Source organism: Monodon monoceros, unplaced genomic scaffold (genome assembly GCF_005190385.1).
Source record: "Monodon monoceros isolate NGI ecotype Baffin Bay Population unplaced genomic scaffold, NGI_Narwhal_1 Super_Scaffold_6, whole genome shotgun sequence".
NCBI lineage: Eukaryota > Metazoa > Chordata > Mammalia > Artiodactyla > Monodontidae > Monodon > Monodon monoceros.
In genome coordinates, this window is record NW_021703783.1 from 21,308,814 (window position 1) to 21,328,726 (window position 19,913).

The window sequence follows — 19,913 nt, forward strand, 5'->3', positions numbered from 1 at the left end:
GCTCCAGAGTTCCCTGTAGGATCAGCAATGACCTCAATTGTAACCTCACTGTGGCTCAGCTTCTCTGTCTGCCCAATCCTACCTTCCCCACTTCCTTACAGCTGTATACCTTAAATGCACTCTTCAATATACATTCTGCAAACAATTCTATACAACACGGTATTTTCAGAGCATCCTACTTAAAGACAATCACCATCTGAAAAAAATTTTATTAAGTTATGAGATGGGCACTGTTATAAGTGCTTTGAATATGTTGTACACATTCACTTAATTCTCACATGGAGACTGTGAAGAAGATACTGTTATTTTCAACATCATATCTCAGATAAGAAAAGAAAGTCTTGGAGAAGATAAGTACCTTGCCTAAGTTAATAAATGGTCAAGGCAGGATTTGAACATAGGCACTCTGACTCAAAAGAGCATGCTCTCTTGCCCACTTTATTGTACTGCCTCTTGTGCTAGCCTTGCTCTCTGCTTCTCTGGTGTGACCCTGAGTGTGCCCATTCTCTGCATTTTTTATGCCATGCTATGAAGCATAGCCAGCACATGACACACACCACGATGATCACAAGTATTAAGATTTTTTAACACATAATACTTCACTAGTGGATTGACCTTAACATGAGCTGCTGAAGGTGGAATTCATTGATCTTATGAAGTTGTCTTTTAAAGCTTTTCATTAAAAACAGAGAAGAATGTTTGTATATCCAGCCTCTGGTCACTCAGTCCTATCACAGGATGACATTCCATTTGCACACATATATTAGCAGGTACATGTTAACAACCACTTCTCTATAGATTTGTTTTCTATCTCACCTCAAAGAAATACCAAAAAGATTATAACTTTTCTCCAAAGTTCTTACCTCCATCTTGAAATTTGCTTAATCTTTCAAAATATGATGACATGGGGGCCTGAACGATGTCAAGGATAGCCAGAAGTGTTCTTGTTAGCCTTAATAATTCACTGAAACTATAAAATCCAAAGTATATAAGATTCCGAGCCAAGTGGACCACCTTAATTTTAAAAAGGCGGGGAGAAGGTGAAAAAGAAAAGAAAAACATTAGGAACGGAAATTAGCATTGACTTTTTATTATCTAAGTTAGTGCACGTATTTCTAACCTTTCTAATTCTTTAATACCTAGGAATTGAAATACCTGTGAAAGCAACCACTGAACTCCAATTTAGTCAAGTTTAGAATTAAATCCAAATAAGACCAGTTCATCAACCCCATCAAAGGCCCATGTGACAAGAAGATGAGGTATCTTGTCAACAGCCAGCAAGGAAGGGACAAGACAAGATTTTAGTTGTATCAGGGTGGTTAAAAGAGGTTTACATTAGAATGATTTACCTCTTATTTAAACATTTAACTTACGTCCGTAGGATACCACTTAATAAATAGTTACTTTAATGAATTACTTTAATAAATGAATATTATCCAAGAAATCTGTCTAGAAATATATGTTCCTTATGCCACTGTGTGGTCTCCTGGATACTGTAGGACATACTAGGTGTGAGAGCCAGCTTCCAAGATGGCGCCCAATGTAGGGTCTCCTTCCACATTGCCCCAGGGTTAGTCAGTGTCTCCAACGGCATACAGCAGAAGTGATGACACGACAATCCTAAGATTAGGTTATAGGAGATTGCAACTTCCATCTTGGGCTCTCTCTTTCTCTCTCTCTAATGGTTGCTCTGGGGGAAGCCAGGTGCTATACTGTAAGGACACTGAGGCAGCCTATGGAAAGGCCCACACGGCAAGAAGATGAGGTGTCTAGACAATAGCCAGCAAGGAAGTGTAGCCGCCAGCAACCACACAAGTGATCTTAGAAGCAGATCATCTAACCCCAGATGACTGCAACCCCAATCGACAGCTTGTGAGGCCCTGACCTCATGAGAGACCCTGACCTACAACCATCCAACTAATAAGCCCTCTCAGATTCCTGACCCACAGAAACTGCAACCCCAATCGACAGCCTGTGAGATCCTGACCTCAAGAGAGACCCTGACCTAGAACTACCCAACTAATAAGCCCTCCCAGATTCCTGACCCATGGAAACTGTGAGATAATACATGCTTGTTGCTTTGGGCTGCTAAGTTTGGGGGTAATCTGTTACACACCAGTAGGCACCTAATACCCCAGATGTCATGTAATGGCATCTTTTCTCTAGTTTTTTCCCTATGTCCCCAAAGTGATATTATAACTGGTGGTATTTCAATTCAGTTTAATAAGGCTAAAAACATTACCTTCATGGAGATGAAAAAACTGTATCCAACCATTTTATAAATACGCAAAGCTGTCTTTGTTCATTAAATGCAATAAAGCTTACACAATAAATGAAACTAGAAAAATCAGAGTATCTAACAGGTAATTATAAACAAAATATTTAGTATTCTATATCAGGTATAATTAAAGCATCAAATCTATCCTTTAATCAGTGGCAGAGGGAATCATATGTTCATGAATTTAACTACCTAATTACTAAAACATCCTAAATATTAGAGGGAAAAAAATCTTTGATGTTCAATGTATCTAATTTTAGACAGCGTAAATTGAATAACCTCACGGATTGTTTTAAAAAATTACCTCAAATGTCAGTTTGTTTTTTTCTTTATCTCCAAAAGGAAAAGGCTGATTTACAACCTCTTTCAAGTATTCTTCAACAAATTCCATTGTCAGTGCAAATTTCCTCTTCATATCATTTCTGGAAGAGTCTGTTATAGAATCATATCTATGAAGACAGAAAGAATTTAAAAGAAGTTAAATTGATTCTAATCATTTAAAATAGGAAAATATATATATATTGACCTCTTGACTTCTAAGCTTGGGTAAATTAATGAACCTTTCTACACTTTGTACCCTCATCTATAAAACGGAGCTATTTTGAAATGAGTTGATACATGTAAAGCATTTAAATCAGAGTCTACCATTGTTACTCCTTTTATTAATTGTTACTCCTTTTATTAACATGATTTCTGTTTATTGGTTTCCAGAATAACTTTTCTATTATCAAGAGCTGTCATTTTACTTTACAAAAAGAGTATCTTGTTTGCATTTGGAAAATTAACAATCCAAGTCTGAATAAAGAAATGCCTTTCGTTATATTTCATTTCAAAACTGAAGACATTTGGGGGAGGGACGGATTGGCAGTTTGGGATTAGTAGATGCAAACTATTATATATAAAATGGATAAACAACTAGGTCCTACTGTATAGCACAAGGAACCACACTCAATATTCCATGATAAATCATAATGGAAAAGAAGATGTAAAAGAATGTATACCTATGTATAACCAAATCACTTTGCTGTATAGTAGAAATTAACACAACACTGTAAATCAACTATACTTCAATAAAATAAATTTTTTAAAAATGGAAGACATAATCAAAATCATTGAGTTCATCTGCTGAATTTAAAGTCTTCAAGAAATTTTTCCAGAGCAGAAGCAAGAAGAACTGTAATCCTGCAGCCTGTGGAACAAAAACCACATTCACAGAAAGACAGACAAGATGAAAAGGCAGAGGGCTATGCACCAGATGAAGGAACAAGATAAAACACCAGAAAAACAACAAAATGAAGTGGAGTTAGGCAACCTTCCAGAAAAAGAATTCAGAATAATGATGGTGACGATGATCCAGGACCTCGGAAAAAGAATGGAGGCAAAGATCCAGAAGATGCAAGAAATGTGTAACAAAGACATAGAAGAATTAAAGAACAAACAAATAGAGATGAACAATACACTAACTGAAATGAAAAATACACTAGAAGGAATCAATAGCAGAAAAACTGAGGCAGAAGAAAGCATAAGTGACCTGGAAGGCAGAATGTTGGAATTCACTGCTGCGGAACAGAATAAAGACAAAAGAACGAAAAGAAATGAAGACAGCCTAAGAGACCGCTGGGACAATATTAAACGCAACAACATTTGCATTATAGGGGTCCAGAAGGAGAGGAGAGAGAGAAAGGACCAGAGAAAATATTTGAAGAGATGCTAGTAGAAAACATCCCTAACATGGGAAAGAAAACAGCAACCCAAGTCCAGGAAACGCAGCAAGTCCCATATAGGACAAACCCAAGGAGAAACACGCCAAGACACATAGTAATCAAATTGGCAAAAATTAAAGACAAAGAAAAATTATTGAAAGCAGCAAGGGAAAAATGACAAATAACATACAAGGGAATTCCCATAAGGTTAAAAACTGATTTCTCAGCAGAAACTCTACAGCCAGAAGGCGGTGGCATGATATACTTAAAGTGATGAAAGGGAAGAACCTACAACCAAGATTACTCTACCCAGCAAGGATCTCATTCAGATTCGATGAAGAAATCAAAAGCTTTACAGACAAGCAAAAGCTAAGAGAATTCAGCACCACCAAACCAGCTCTACAAAAAATGCTACAGGAACTGCTCTCAGTGGGAAACACATGAGAAGAAAAGAACCTACAAAACCAAACCCAAAACAATTAAGAAAATGGGAATAGGAACAAACATATCGATAATTACCTTAAACGTGAATGGATTAAATGCTCCAACCAAAAGACACAGGCTAGCTGAATGGATACAAAAACAAGACCCATATATATGCTGTCTACAAGAGACCCACTTCAGACCTAGGGACACATACAGACTGAAAGTGAGGGGATGGAAAAAGACATTCCATGCAAAAGGAGATCAAAAGAAAGCGGGAGTAGCAATACTCATATCAGACAAAATAGACTTTAAAATAAAGAATGCCACAAGACACAAGGAAGGACACTACATAATGATGAAGGGATCAATCCAAGAATAAGATATAACAATTATAAATATATATGCATCCAACATAGGAGCACCTCAATACATAAGGCAACTGTTAACAGCTATTAAAGAGGAAATCGACAGTAACACAATAATAGTGGGGGACTTTAACACCTCACTTACACCAATGGACGGATCATCCAAACAGAAAATAAATGAGGAAAAAAAAGCTTTAAATGACACAAAAGACCAGATAGACTTAATTTATATTTATAGGACATTCGATCCAAAAACAGGAGATTACACTTCTTCTCAAGTGTGCACGGAACATTCTCCAGGATAGATCTCATCTTGGGTCACAAATCAAGCCTCAGTAAATTTAAGAAAATGGAAATCATATCAAGCAACTTTACTGACCATAACTCTATGAGATTAGAATCAATTACAGGGAAAAAACCATAAAAAACACAAACACATGGAGGCTAAACAAAACATTACTAAATAACCAAGAGATCACTAAATAAATCAAAGAGGAAATCAAAAAATACCTAGAGACGAATGACAATGAAAACATGATGATCCAAAATCTATGGGATGCAGCAAAAGCAGTACTAAGACGTAAGTTTATAGCTATACAAGCCTACCTCAAGAAAAAAGAAAAATCTCAAACACCCTAACGTTACACCTAAAGGAACTAGAGAAAGAAGAACAAACAAAACCCAAAGTTAGCAGAAGGAAAGAAGTCATAAAGGTCAGAGCAGAAATAAATGAAATAGAAGCAAAGAAAACAACAGCAAAGATCAATAAAACTAAAACCTGGTTCTTTGAGAAGATAAACAAAATTGATAAACCATTAGAAAGACTCACCCAAAAAAAGAGGGAGAGGACTCAAATCAATAAAATTACAAATGAAAATGGAGAAGTTATAAAAGACACCACACAAATACAAAGCATCCTAAGAGACTACTACAAGCAACTCTATGCCAATAAAATGGACAACCTGGAAGAAATGGACAAATTCTTACAAAGGTATAACCTCCCAAGACTGAACCAGGAAGAAACAGAAAATATGAACAGACCAATCACAAGTAATGAATTGAAACTGTGATTTAAAATCTTCCAACAAACAAAAGTCCAGGACCAGATGGCTTCACAGGTGAAGTCTATCAAACATTTAGAGAAGAGCTAACACACAACCTTCTCAAACTCTTCCAAATAATTGCAGAGGAAGGAACACTCCCAAAATCATTCTATGAGGCCACCATCACCCTGATACCAAAAGCAGACAAAGATACTACAAAAAAAGAAAATTACAGACCAATATCACTGATGAATATAGATGAAAAAATCCTCAACAAAACCCTAGCAAACAGAATCCAACGACACATTGAAAGGATCATACACCATCATCAGGTGGGATTTATCCCAGGGATGCAGGGATTCTTCAGTATACGCAAATCAATCACTGATATATACTATATTAACAAACTGAAGAATAAAAACCATATGATCACCTCAATAGATGCAGAAAAAGCTTTGCACAAAATGCAACATCCATTTATGATAAAAACTCTCCAGAAAGTGGGCATAGAGGGAACCTAACTCAACATAATAAAGGCCATATACAACAAACCCACAGGAAACATAATTCTCCATGGTGAAAAACTGAAAGCATTTCCTCTAAGATCAGGAAGAAGACAAGGATGTCCACTCTCACCACTAATACTCAACATAGTTTTGGAAGTTCTAGCCACGGCAATCAGAGAAGGAAAAGAAATAAAAGGAATACAAACTGGAAAAGAAGTAAGACTGTCACTGTTTGCAGATGACATGATATTATACATAGAGAATCCTAAAGATGCCACCAAAAAACTACTAGAGCTAATCAATGAATTTGGTCAAGCTGCAGGACACAATATTAGTGCACAAAAATCTCTTGCATTCCTATACAATAATGATGAAAAATCTGAAAGTGAAATTAAGGAAACACTCCCATTTGCCATTGCAACAAAAAGAATAAAATACCTAGGAATAAACCTACCTAGGGAGACAAAAGAACTGTATGCAGAAAACTATAAGACACTGATGAAGGAAATTAAAGATGATACCAACAGATGGAGAGATATATACCATGTTCTTGGATTGGAAGAATCATTATTGTGAAAATGACTATACTATCCAAAGCAATCTAAAGATTCAATGCAATCCCTATCAAATTTCCAATGGCCTTTTTTACGGAACGAGAACAAAAAAAAAACTTAAAATTTGTATGGAGACACAAAAGACCGCGAATAGCCAAAGCAGTCTTGAGGGAAAAAAATGGAGCTGGAGGAATCAGACTCCCTGACTTCAGACTATACTACAAAGCTACAGTAATCTAGACAATATGGTACTGGCACAAAAACAGAAATATAGATCAATGGAACAAGATAGAAAGCCCAGAGATAAACCCACACAACTATGGTCAACTAATCTATGACAAAGGAGGCAAGGATATACAATGGAGAAAAGACAGTCTCTTCAATAAGTGGTACTGGGAAAACTGGACAGGTACATGTAAAAGAATGAAATTAGAACACTCCCTAACACCATACACAAAAATAAACTCAAAATGGATTAGAGACCTAAATGTAAGACCGGGCACTATAAAACTCTTAGAGGAAAACATAGGAAGAACACTCTTTGCCATAAATCACAGCAAGATCTTTTTTGATCCACCTCCTAGAGTAATGGAAATAAAAATAAACAAATGGGACCTAATGAAACTTGAAAGTTTTGCACAGCAAAGGAAACCATAAACAAGACCAAAAGACAACCCTCAGAATGGGAGAGAATATTTGCAAACGAATCAACAGACAAAGGATTAATCTCCAAAATATATAAACAGCTCATGCAGCTCAATATTAAAAAAACAACCCAATCCAAAAATGGGCAGAAGACCTAAATAGACATTTCTCCAAAGAAGACATACAGATGGCCAAGAAGCCCATGAAAAGCTGCTCAACATCACTAATTATTAGAGAAATGCAAATCAAAACTACAATGAGGTATCACCTCACACCAGTTAGAATGGGCATCATCAGAAAATCTACAAACAACAAATGCTGGAGGGGGTGTCGAGAAAAGGGAACCCTCTTGCACTGTTGGTGGGAATGTAAATTGATACAGCCACTATGGAGAACAGTATGGAGGTTCCTTAAAAAACTAAAAACAGAATTACCATATTATCCTGCAATCCCACTACTGGGCATATACCCTGAGAAAACCATAATTCAAAAAGACACATGCACCCCAATGTTCATTACAGCACTATTTACAATAGCCAGGTCATGGAAGCAACATAAATGCACATCGACAGACAAATAGATAAAGAAGAAGTGGTACATATATACAATGGAATATTACTGAGCCATAAACAGGAACGAAATTGGGTCATTTGTTGAGACGTGAATGGATCTAGAGACTGACATACAGAGTGAAGTAAGTCAGAAAGAGAGAAACAAGTATCATATATTAACACATTATGTGGAACCTAGAAAACTGGTACACATGAACCGGTTTGCGGGGCAGAAGTTGAGACACAGATGTAGAGAACAAACGTATGGACACCAAGGGGGGAAAACCGCGGCGGGGTGGGGAAGGTGGTGTGCTGAATTGGGCGATTGGGATTGACATGTATACACTGATGTGGATAAAACTGATGACTAATAAGAACCTGCTGTATAAAAAAATAAATAAAATTTAAAATTTTTTTTTAAAAAAGAAAATTTTCCAAACATACTCATGAATCGTGATCTTTGTGGGGATTTCTGTCCAGAGCCTGGCATAGCGAACAGGCACCACAGACTCCTGGGGATCCCGGTCAACATGCATGTGCAGCATAAGGCGACAAAAAGATGCTCGGAGGTCAAAGGGCAGGCTCTCATCTGACATACACCGCAGGATCAAATCAACAGAGAGCTGTGTAGAAATCTGGTTTATGGCCAGATACTGGCGATCCAAGCACATCCTTGCAAAGAGATTTAGCTGGTACCTTAAAAATATTAAACATATTACATTATTTGTCTTATCTGGATAAAATTCATAAATATTAGTATCAATCAGCATCTACTTTTATGATTCCAATATTTCCCAGTGTAGGTGATAACTGGTGTAAAACTCTTCTGGTAGTAGGTTAAGTGATCAAATGACAACACACAGGGCTTCCCTGGTGGCGCAGTGGTTGGGGGTCCGCCTGCCGATGCAGGGGACATGGGTTTGTGCTCCAGTCCGGGAGGATCCCACGTGCCGCGGAGAGGCTGGGCCCGTGAGCCATGGCCGCTGAGCCTGTGCGTCCGGAGCCTGTGCTCCGTGATGGGAGGGGCCACAGCAGTGAGAGGCCCGCATACCGCAAAAAAAAAAAAAAAAAAAAAATGACAACACACAGATGAAATCACCTCTATGCCCATTCAGTTGCAACTTCTCTTACTTGTTCCAGCAACATGTATCTGGTGGAGAGTGTCATTAGGCTCTCAGTTCTCGGTTTCCTAGGTCTGCAAATACACCAAGCCTGTAGGCTACGGACAACAGCTCACATGAAACCATGTTTCTCTGCCTTTCCCAGGCTCACTCAGCTCCAGGCTCTGGTATCTACACTCCAAGGGTAGGCCCACTCAGTTCCCAAACCAAATGTGATCAATCCAAAGGCATCAGTACACTTGGATTCATCAGCCTCCGAGATCCAGAAAGTAGCCTTTGGCTTTGTAGCTGTAGCTACAGAAACCAGGAAACACAGTGAATTCTCTGCCTTTCTCAGATTCCTGTCTTTTGGGCCCAAAGTTGCCCAAGGGCTTCTGCCTTGGGTTTCCAAGGCTTAGACTCAAAAATGCCAGCTAGTTTCTTGCTCCCAATATACTGACCACCAGCAACTACCACTGAAATTTCGACTGCCATATGCCCCCGCTGAACTTTCACAGCTAAAGACACCAGTTTCTCTGAAGCCCTAGGTCTCCACATAATCACAAGTGGTATATATATAACTACCAGCTAACTTTCTCTAAGGCCACCCCTACAATCGGATCAGCTTCCCCAACCCCAATTTCACCTCCCTCTCAACTCGATTACCTAGGTCCCAACATGTCTCTCATCTGCACCCACACCAGTCAACAAGAGGAAAAAATCCTTTGTTGCACAACAGTTCCAAACTAGCGGAAAACTAGAAAATTGCAAGTGGTATATGTGGAAAACACAGATGTTTACATTTACTGTGAATATTTTAAATAATACTAAATATTTCAGCTGCCCTAGTTCTGACACAACTTCTTAAATTTCTTCTTCATAGATACCGAACTTTTATAGATGTCAGAGAATCATCTCTCAATGAATATGTGACACTAAGAACTACCATTCTCTACAATACTTAACCTGTAGTAGGTAAGAACTTCTAAATCAGCCTTGGTGCCTTCTTTTGCTTCCTGAGCAAGGTGCCTGATAGCTTTGCCATGAGGTTCCTTGTTGCTGTCAATCCAGTAGAGCCAAACTTCTTCGTCATCAATGTCATCTGAAAGGCTGGCGCTCTCCATGAGGTTGTCTCCTTGCATTGAGACCAGCCTTGAAATAAATAACACACACAAAATCTATGAACAAGCTCATTCAGAAACATGATAAGGAACTGTACTGCTTACAAATAATGAACAGAATAGGATGTCTCCATCCTCTGGGCTTACTTAGTTTGTATGAGAATATCTGCATTGCCTGGGCTCAACATAAATTTGCAGATGAGTTCTTGAGTTACAGGTATAGCCGTGGTATTAGACACGCAGAGATCTGATAAATAATCCAAAAACCTGACAAGAGAAAAAATTAAATGGATCATTGACAAAAAGCATCTTACAAAATCATACCCCCAAATATACTTTGAGATACAATGAAACTGACTTTCTAGATATATTCTTAATATTATTTCCATGCAACATTTTTCTAATGTGTTGCTTATCTACTGCACCATTAGAAACAAATTAAATATCCAATTATTTGTATTTAGGACAAATCTTGTTTCCAAAAATGATATGTTTGCTTTTATTTATTTGGTGATATTCATCCCACAGCACTGTGACTTGTTATATTTACAATATCAAAACAAAGCCAGATCAAAGCTAATGTTGTACTGAGTAAAACAGACATACAGCACATACTTAATCAACGTGAATATGGCCTGGTCAAGTCCAAGGCCCAATTCTACCTTCTAACACTTATTTCCTTGCTAATTAAGAAAATTTTGTCAGTCTGCTTGACATTTCTGCATTCATTTCTCCCAGATAAGGCAGCATGGTATAAGAGACAGGGTACTTGACACAGAGTCAGAAACTCTAAATTCTGTTCCTAGTTGGTCTCTAGGCTTCTATTTTCTCATCTCTAAAATGTGGATAATATTATACGACCAGTGTACTTCATGAGAATGTGCAAGGGTTTAAATGAGGCAATGTATTGAATTGAATGAAATATGAATATATTTTGAAAAACTATGGGGTACTATAAAAACACAAGTTATCAGAGTGAAAATCAATTACACTTAAATACGTCTATAAAGGGTTTTGATCTCCTATGAGATAATAACTGTTTATGGTACATAATTATTATAGCAATAAGCCCAACACTGTTTTGTTCATGAAACAATTCGAACTTTTAAAAAAGTTCTAAAAATAAAGCAAAAAGCCACAGTCCCCACAAGAAAAGAATACTGCATGAACCACTTCAAACCTTGGCTCCCGATTTCTCCTGAGTAAACTAACAAATGTTTCTATTTCTTTTGCTGTGATGTGTTTCTCTAGTAGTTTTCTGTTGTTGTGCAACAAAGCTGTGATGGTATCTTCTGCCAAAATATCATAGCCAATCTGGGACTGCATGACACAGAAATTCTTAGCAATATATTCCTACAAAGGAGAAAGACTGTCAGAATGCACTGACAAAGAGCTCAGAAATAACAGGTTCTATTAGGGTCAGCAACATTGATTAATTTATTCATAACAGAAAACTCGCTAAAAATTATTGTTAAAGAAGAGCAAATAAATAATTCTTTAGTAAATAGGATATCTGAGGAAGTAAATGGAAATCTATTCGCATATACCTCATTCAAATTATAACAGAAAATTACGTGCCTAGTAATAATTTTTCATACAGGTGTTTACACTCTTACAAGTGAGAAAAACAAAAATAAACTGAGTTAAAATGACAATTTTTTATGACATGTTAAGTAATGATTTCACCAGTATAACAGACACCTTTCTTCGAACACTCACTAAGAGCTATAACCTAGGATTCTGGCATAATTATAGAAACAAAAATGACTCTTTGACATTTGGTTCATGAAGCATGAGCTCTATACCGTTACATGACAATCCCAGGTGAACTTAGCTGATTTCTTTTTTGTACATATACCACAATGACCTATTAAATCTCTTTAAAATAATGATAAAATTTCACAGCACTTTTTGTCTTTAAAAAGCTATCCAATAAGATAATGTGATTGATCACTTTATTGATCAGATCCATTCATCCAAGACATATTTCTGGAAAGCCATTCCAGGTAGTTTGCAAGACTAGGGATGTGGCAGTAAGACAGATAAGCTCCCATAGAGCTTACATCCTAGTGAGAAGGGGCAGTCAATGAGGTAGTAAATAGGATCATTTTACATGTTGAGAAGTGAAATGAAACAAACAGAGGGATGGGAAAAGGTGACAACTTGAGATGGGGTAGACTCTTGAAGAGGGGACATTTGGCCTATGACAGAAATGATGGAAATGATAAAAAAAAGGAGGCAGCCATGGGGAGAGAAGCCATCGAGCAGTGGGAGTACCAAGTGGAAGGCTCTATAATGGTGGAACCGAGTCTTCAGAGTTCTGTAAACACAAGGTGGCCATTGTGGCTGGAGTACAGCGAGTGAGCAGAAAGCAAGAGCTGACGTGGGAGGTGAGGCCCTTGCGAGCCATGGTGAACACAGAAACATTCATTCTTAGAGCAAGAGAAAGCCACTGGCGAGCTTCCCTCATGCATGATTCCACCTGCTCCTTCTTCCCACCACCTCGCCTCTCTTCCAAGCCACGTCTCAGCCAACCACACAGCACTGGTAAGCTTAACCCCGTCCACAACCCAAAGTTTTCACTTCAATTTCTTGGAGATTCTCCTTGGGAATTTTTTCTATGATGGGAAAATTTATTGATTAGAAAGTGTTTTTGCCTTAAGATTTACTGGAACCTACCTGTTCCTTGAAAATGCTACTGGTTGCACAAATCTCATTATATTCTAGGCAGCAATTCTGTGGCCTTTTTCAAAATGATGGTTTTGTATATTGGGTACCAGTTAAGTAAAGTAAATGTCTTCTATTAGTGTATCATTTTAAAGATATGTATTAATTTATACACTTGTATGACTATTGTAATCAGACCCCGATATAAGGCAAACCTCCAAGATGTTTGATAAATAGATCAAGATGTCAGTAAATAATCAAACAAAATTAGAGGTGTCTCCAAATTCTATAAATAACAATAAACAGAAACTCAACATGAAAGACTTGGGTTAGTACTAAATCACAAAAGAATTCCCTATTAGGACTCTATAAAATATAGGTGAGGATAAAGGAGAAGAAGGAATTATGCAAAAAGTAGAAAGTCTTTCTGCTCATGCTCTATTTTTTTTATTATTATTATTTATTTTTGGCTCCACTGGGTCTTCATTGTTGCACACCGGCTTTCTCTAGTTGCAGTGAGCAGGGGCTACTCTTCATTGCAGTGCGTGGGCTTCTCATTGCAGTGGCTTCTCTTGTTGCGGAGCGTGGGCTCTAGGCACGCGGGCTTCAGTACTTGTGGCATGTGGGCTCAGTAGTTGTGGCTCACGGGCTCTAGAGCGCAGGCTCAGTAGTTGTGGCTCACAGGCTTAGTTGCTTCGCGGCATGTGGGATCTTCCTGGACCAGGGCTCAAACCCGTGTCCGCTGCATTGGCAGGTGGATTCTTAACCACTGTGCCACCAAGGAAGTCACTCCTCAGGACACCAGGCATGCGAGTCCCCAGCTTAGACAAGGAGGAGTGAGAAAGAACTTTGTGCCAGACCTCGAGGGACTGGGAAAAGACACCAATTGAGACATGCTGCCTGGACAATCTACTAGGTACTAGCAGAACAGCCAAACCAAGGATATCCAGTGCTGAAGCACAGGGCAGTGCTGTGGAAAGCGGGTCCACAGGACCCTCCCAAAGACTGAGTGTAACGGAGGACACACACATTAGGGGGTCCCATAGTTCTGAGGGTACCAGGTAAACTCTGTAGACCTATTGATTTTTTCAGTTAACTCAATCTCTCTCATAGACTATTGCATGTAGTGGGGAGTGGAGGCCTATCTAGCAAAGTAGATCTTTCTAGACCTGAGAAGGGAAATGAGGCCACAGAGTGACCGCCAGTCCCACCCCCGTCCCTGACCTCTGCTGAATAACGTGACCCTGGTATCTGGGGCTTCTTGGAAGCTGACTCTCTGAGTGCTGTCTGTCATTTGACGCTCTGGAACTTAATTTTCCTTCCAATAAAACAACATAACTCTACCTACATTACCTTGCCATCTTAAAGGAATGCAATGAAGTTGGGAAAAATAATTCCAATGACAAGCATTTTCAATTGGGAGGAAAAATGTTTATAACTAGGATTATATTAAAAAGCATTTAAGAATCTGTTTATATTGTCTGCTTCCTCACTCTTGTCCTTGTCAAATTATTTATCTTCTGGTTAATCTGTTTTACATATTCTTTTTAGACTTTTTCTTAATCTTTAAACTGAATTTCAAAAAAAATGTATTTTCACACTTTTTTTTAAAGCTTTTTTTTTTTTCTTGCCAAATAACTTTTAGACTACTTTAGAGGCAGTACCACGATTATTAAGAGCCTGGGTTTGAATACTGGCTCCAGTCAAAACTGTGTATTCTTTGGCAATTTATTTAACCTCTCTGTGCCTCAGTTCTTCATCTTAACCCAGTATTAACCAAGTTATGTTGTGAAAAGTGCTTAGAACTGAGCCTGGTAAAATGTTAGCACTCACTAAATACTACTAACTATTCCCAAATAACCTGCAGCCTCCAGGCCTGACAACCTAGCCCCGCCATGGCTCAGCTCTACCTGCCTTCCCAGCTTTCTCTTACAGCATCCTCCCCCATGCACCAAACTCATCAGTGAAGTTTACAAACTATATACTCATCTCTCCAACTGGCTAAGAGAAACATGGGACACTAATGTACCAACGATAATTAACTGAAAGCAATGTTATATTCAGCAAATGTGTATTATTGAGCACATTGCAAAATATTATATATCTTTTAAGACAAAACTGAGACTTAAAAGGAAACTTCACTTGAAGTTGGGAACTTTTAGCTATATCCTTGAACACACCTGGGTTCCCTGTCCTCCACAGTTAGGAATGTCTTGGGATGAAAGTGCCCTTTCTGGATCCATCATTCTCTTTTCAGAAATATCTCTTCACTAAAATGCTTGTTCCCACACAATTTCTGAAAATGATTTTCATCCAACCCAAATGCTTCTTCTCCAAGTGCTCTTCCTGGGTTCCCCCAGCTGAGCTCCTCTCTCTCCTGAATTCCCACAATGCTCTCCTATCTCTCCTGTCCCCTCTATGCCTCTAACTTATGTTTCAGATGTACATGTCATACCTTTTCCACCAGACAATGAATTCTTTGGCCTACACACAGCGATTTGGTACCGCACATGCTCCTAGAAATGCCAAAAAATGTCTCATTCATCTTTACATAACATATCCAGCATGGCTCCTGCCCAGCAGGAGCTAATACCATGCACATACAAGGACTTAGACATCCTCCCTTGACAATTCTAACTTTACGTGGAAGAATAAATACATATGTCAGCTCAATTACATTTTAGGTCATTTTTGTGTGTTGCCGATATAAAACATTGCATTGCAAAGCAGAATTTCCCGTTCCTATTTAAATGTCTTAGAACAGTAACCAAAGAACTTTGCCCATACTTTAGATGTTAAACAGAGGTAAAAAGGAGAGCCACCCTCCACCTGATTTTTCCGGTAGTCCTGCTGTGAATGTCTCAGCACACGGTAGCACAGCCTCAGCATGTACTTGTAGGGGGCATATCTTTGATCCCCCAGATCTTCAAGTCTCAGCATTGAGCCTTCTCCGGCTTTCTCCTTAAAGGGTGCTTTCAGAATCCCAAATACCTAACAGGAAAAAAAAACAACCGCTTATTCTGATGAATGGAGGTGCACGTTTTGCAACATTGCAATAAACAGTGTGTTTATTACACACTGACTGGAAAACACTTTTGTAATATTTGAATAGAATTAACATAAAGTAAAAATAAAAAAGATTTTTTTAGGATACAAGACCAACTTATTAAGGGACAGAAGAATACTGCTAAAAGGATTCCCTAAGTTGAATGACAAAAACAATATTTAAATAAAATGCTTAATTTTGTTTAGAAATTCTATTTTATTAAAATAAAAATATAAAGATGTTAGGTTGTACCAAGTTACATGAACATATTCAGATGAACTAAAATATAGTTTGATTTCGATAGGCTTTATAATTCTTTCTATTATTTTCTATAACTTTCTAAAATCAAAATAATATAAGGAAAATATTTACTTTTCATCTGAAACTGACATCAAAAAACTGCCTCCAAATATTGCTTTTAAACCTCTTCATAAAAGAATTAATTTATTGTTTCTATACATAAAGATGCGGCCAAATCAATGAATGCATAAGCATTCAAAATAAATAAGGAGCCATATGGGCAGCCAGTGATACCCAGTGACTCAGATTCTTCTTGTAAGAAGATTAGCAGTGGGAAGTATTTAAAAATCACTAAGGAACATAATTCTTTTAGGCAGCAAGACAGCAGGTAGGATCACCTGGAGATGAACTGGTAGGATGAGCAAATTGTTTATGAAAGAGCACCTAGGCAAAGATATGAGGAGTCATACAAGAAAGCGAAACGGAATGGAATTATCCTTTGTAGTTCATGAAATATAACATGAATTAAAGTTTCTTCAGTAATTCTATATTCACTAAACCTTGAATTTTATTATTTATAATACTAAAGTAAAATGTTTGACATATGTTGGTTGGAATAATATTAATAAATCATTCAAGGCCCTAAAAGTCCTTGAAATCAAATGTTTTATACAAAAGAAATGCTAATGTCAGAAAAGGCTTTGTCTCATTAGATTTACAACCTTTACTTTCTTTGAGGAAAATGTTGATTTTATATACTCAGACAATCAGCTATAGAATATTAATTGACAATATGTCTACTGTCTTCCTTTCCCAACTCCACAAGAACATGTATTTCAACAACATAAGTTTTATTTAAGTATCTTCCTTCAGTCCACAATTAATGCAGAAGCCCATTACTTTATATAACAATTATCAGAATAAAAAGAATGCATGAAGGTAGGCATGTCCAAATGTGCATATTATTAAGGAAATTAATTTACTGGCATGTTATGAACAATTTCAGGAAGACATAGCATAGAAGCAGCTCTAGACTTTCAGGGCAAAAACCAGAATACTGTATAGAGCACTTGAGAGCTGATGAATAGGCTGCCCTACTTTTTGAAGGAAGAAAGGGAAAAAAGTAGGAAGCAAATGGAGATGGCAGCTTTCAAGTTCCCCTGGAAACTGTACTTAAAAAAGCATTACAGCATATTTTCTGGAGACAGTCTGACCACGGAGGTTTTTAAAGGTCGGTGATAGGCTGTCTCCAAGATGGCCCCAAATGATCCCTGCCTCCTGGAATTATCCTCGTATGGAATACTGTCTTCTTGACTGTGGGCTGGATTTATGGACTCACTTCTAACTAAGAAACAAGGTAGAAATGATGAGATGTTACTTCTAAGATTAGGTTACAAGAAAACTATGGCCTCCATCTGAAGGCCCTCTCTTGCCCTGTCCTGGATCTCTCACTTCTAAGGAAAGCAAACTGCCGGCTCTTGAGGCAGCCCTGTGCGGAGGCCCATGCCAGTGACCTGGGAAGTGAATCCTCTCCCATTTGAGCGTCGAGGTGACTGCAGTCCAGCCAGCACCTTGATTGCAGCCTGTGAAACACCCTGAGCAAGAACTGTCCACCCCCAGATTCCTAGTCTGCAGAAACAGTAAGTATCTGCTTTGAGACACTAAGCTTTGGGGTAACTTGTTACACATCAATAGATAACCGATACAAGAACTTTCCTGACACTATAATTCAAAAAGATCAAATATGAAAAATTAGTACATGGAAACATTCACCTGTGCCAATATGTTTTGTTCCCTCATTAATTTCTGACGTTCTCGGTTTGGCTTGGTGATTACCACATCCAGAACGTCTTGTCCATTGTTAGGTACATCAGCAACAAAGAAGATAAGGTCTTCCAATAATTTGGTCACAAACCTATCATAAAACGAAAAGGAAACATTATGGTGTGTTTAATTTTGGAAATATATTTAAATAAACACTAAGAACTAAAACACTAGGGAAGTGAAAGTATTTTATAATAATTATTTAATTAACAAAATACCTAATGCAGTTAATATTTACTTAAATCTTTATGAAGAGCATACCTTTTTCAGTTACTCCAACCCGACCCCACCTCCACCTCTAATCAAATATCTGGAAACACAACTATGAAATAAAACCCTGTGAGTCCCAAAAACAGATGTGTTGAGAGCATTTCACCTATCCACAGATGCTCTTCCATGACTGATTACCAAAGAAGAGTATTTCTGCTTTAAGGGAGAACAGCTAAACTAAATTCCTTTTTTAAAATTATTTATTTATTTATTTACTTTTCTTATTAGTCATCCATTTTATACACATCAGTTTATACATATCAACCCCCATTGCCCAATTCATCACACCACCATCCCCACTCCCCCGCCGCTTTCCCCACTTGGTGTCCATATGTTTGTTTTCTACATCTGTGTCTCTATTTCTGCCCTGCAAACTGGTTCATCTGTACCATTTTTCTAGGTTCCACATATATGCATTAATATACGATGTTTGTTTTTCTCTTTCTGACTTACTTCACGCTGTATGACAGTCTCTAGATCCATCCACGTCTCTACAAATGACCTAATTTGTTCCTTTTTATGGCTGAGTAATATTCCACTGTATATATGTACCACATCTTCTTTATCCAATCGTCTGTTGATGGGCATTTACATTGCTTCCATGACCTGGCTATTGTAAACAGGGCTACAATGAACATTTTGGGGTGCATGTGTCTTTATGAATTATGGTTTTTTCTGCGTATATGCCCAGCAGTGGGATGGCTGGGTCATACAGTAATTCTATTTTTAGTTCTTTAAGGAACCTGCATATGGTTCTCCATAGTGGCTGTATCAATTTACATTCCCACCAACAGTGCAAGAGGGTTCCCTTTTCTCGACACCCCCTCCAGCATTTGTTGTTTGTAGATTTTCTGATGATGCCCATTTTAACTGGTGTGAGGTGATACCTCACTGTAGTTTTGATTTGCATTTCTCTAATTATTAGTGATGTTGAGCAGCTTTTCATGTGCTTCTTGGCCATCTGTATGTCTTCTTTGGAGAAATGTCTATTTAGGTCTTCTGCCCATTTTTCAATAGAGTTGTTAGTCATTTTAATATTGAGCTCCATGAGCTGTTTATATATTTTGGAGATTAATCCCTTGTCCAATGATTCATTTGCAAATATTTTCTCCCATTCTAAGGGTTGTGTTTTCGTCTTGTTTATGTTTTCTTTTCTGTGAAAAAGCTTTGAAGTTTCATTAGGTCCATTTATTTATTTTTGTTTTTATTTCCATTACTATAGGAGGTGGATCAAAAAAGGTCTTGCGCTGATTTATCTCAAAGAGTGTTCTATGTTTTCCTCTAAGAGTTTTATAGTGCCCAGTCTTACATTTAGGTCTCTAATCCATTTTGAGTTTATTTCTGTGTATGGTGTTAGGGAGTGTTCTAATTTCATTCTTTTACATGTACCTGTCCAGTTTTCCCAACACCACTTATTGAAGAGGCTGTCTTTTCTCCATTGTAAATGCTTGTCTCCTTTGTCATAGATTAGTTGACCATACGTGTGTGGGTTTATCTCTGGGCGTTCTATCTTGTTGCATTGATCTATGTTTCTGTTTTTGTGCCAGTACCATATTGTATTGATTACTGTAGCT

The 19,913-nt window shown here is 37.8% G+C and overlaps 1 protein-coding gene across 1 annotated transcript in view; it reads right to left on the minus strand.

Annotated features, from left to right (window-relative positions):
• The window catches only part of ITPR2 (inositol 1,4,5-trisphosphate receptor type 2), a 525,336-nt gene that overhangs the window by 342,416 nt on the left and 163,007 nt on the right, over positions 1-19,913 (minus strand). The window contains exons 14-21 of the mRNA XM_029205992.1: positions 18,019-18,160; positions 15,789-15,950; positions 11,473-11,645; positions 10,440-10,559; positions 10,138-10,323; positions 8,516-8,767; positions 2,583-2,727; positions 864-1,014 (exon numbers count right to left, since the gene is read on the minus strand). Coding sequence (XP_029061825.1) covers positions 864-1,014; positions 2,583-2,727; positions 8,516-8,767; positions 10,138-10,323; positions 10,440-10,559; positions 11,473-11,645; positions 15,789-15,950; positions 18,019-18,160 — 1,331 coding nt within the window. The remainder of the gene's footprint in view (positions 1-863; positions 1,015-2,582; positions 2,728-8,515; positions 8,768-10,137; positions 10,324-10,439; positions 10,560-11,472; positions 11,646-15,788; positions 15,951-18,018; positions 18,161-19,913) is intronic.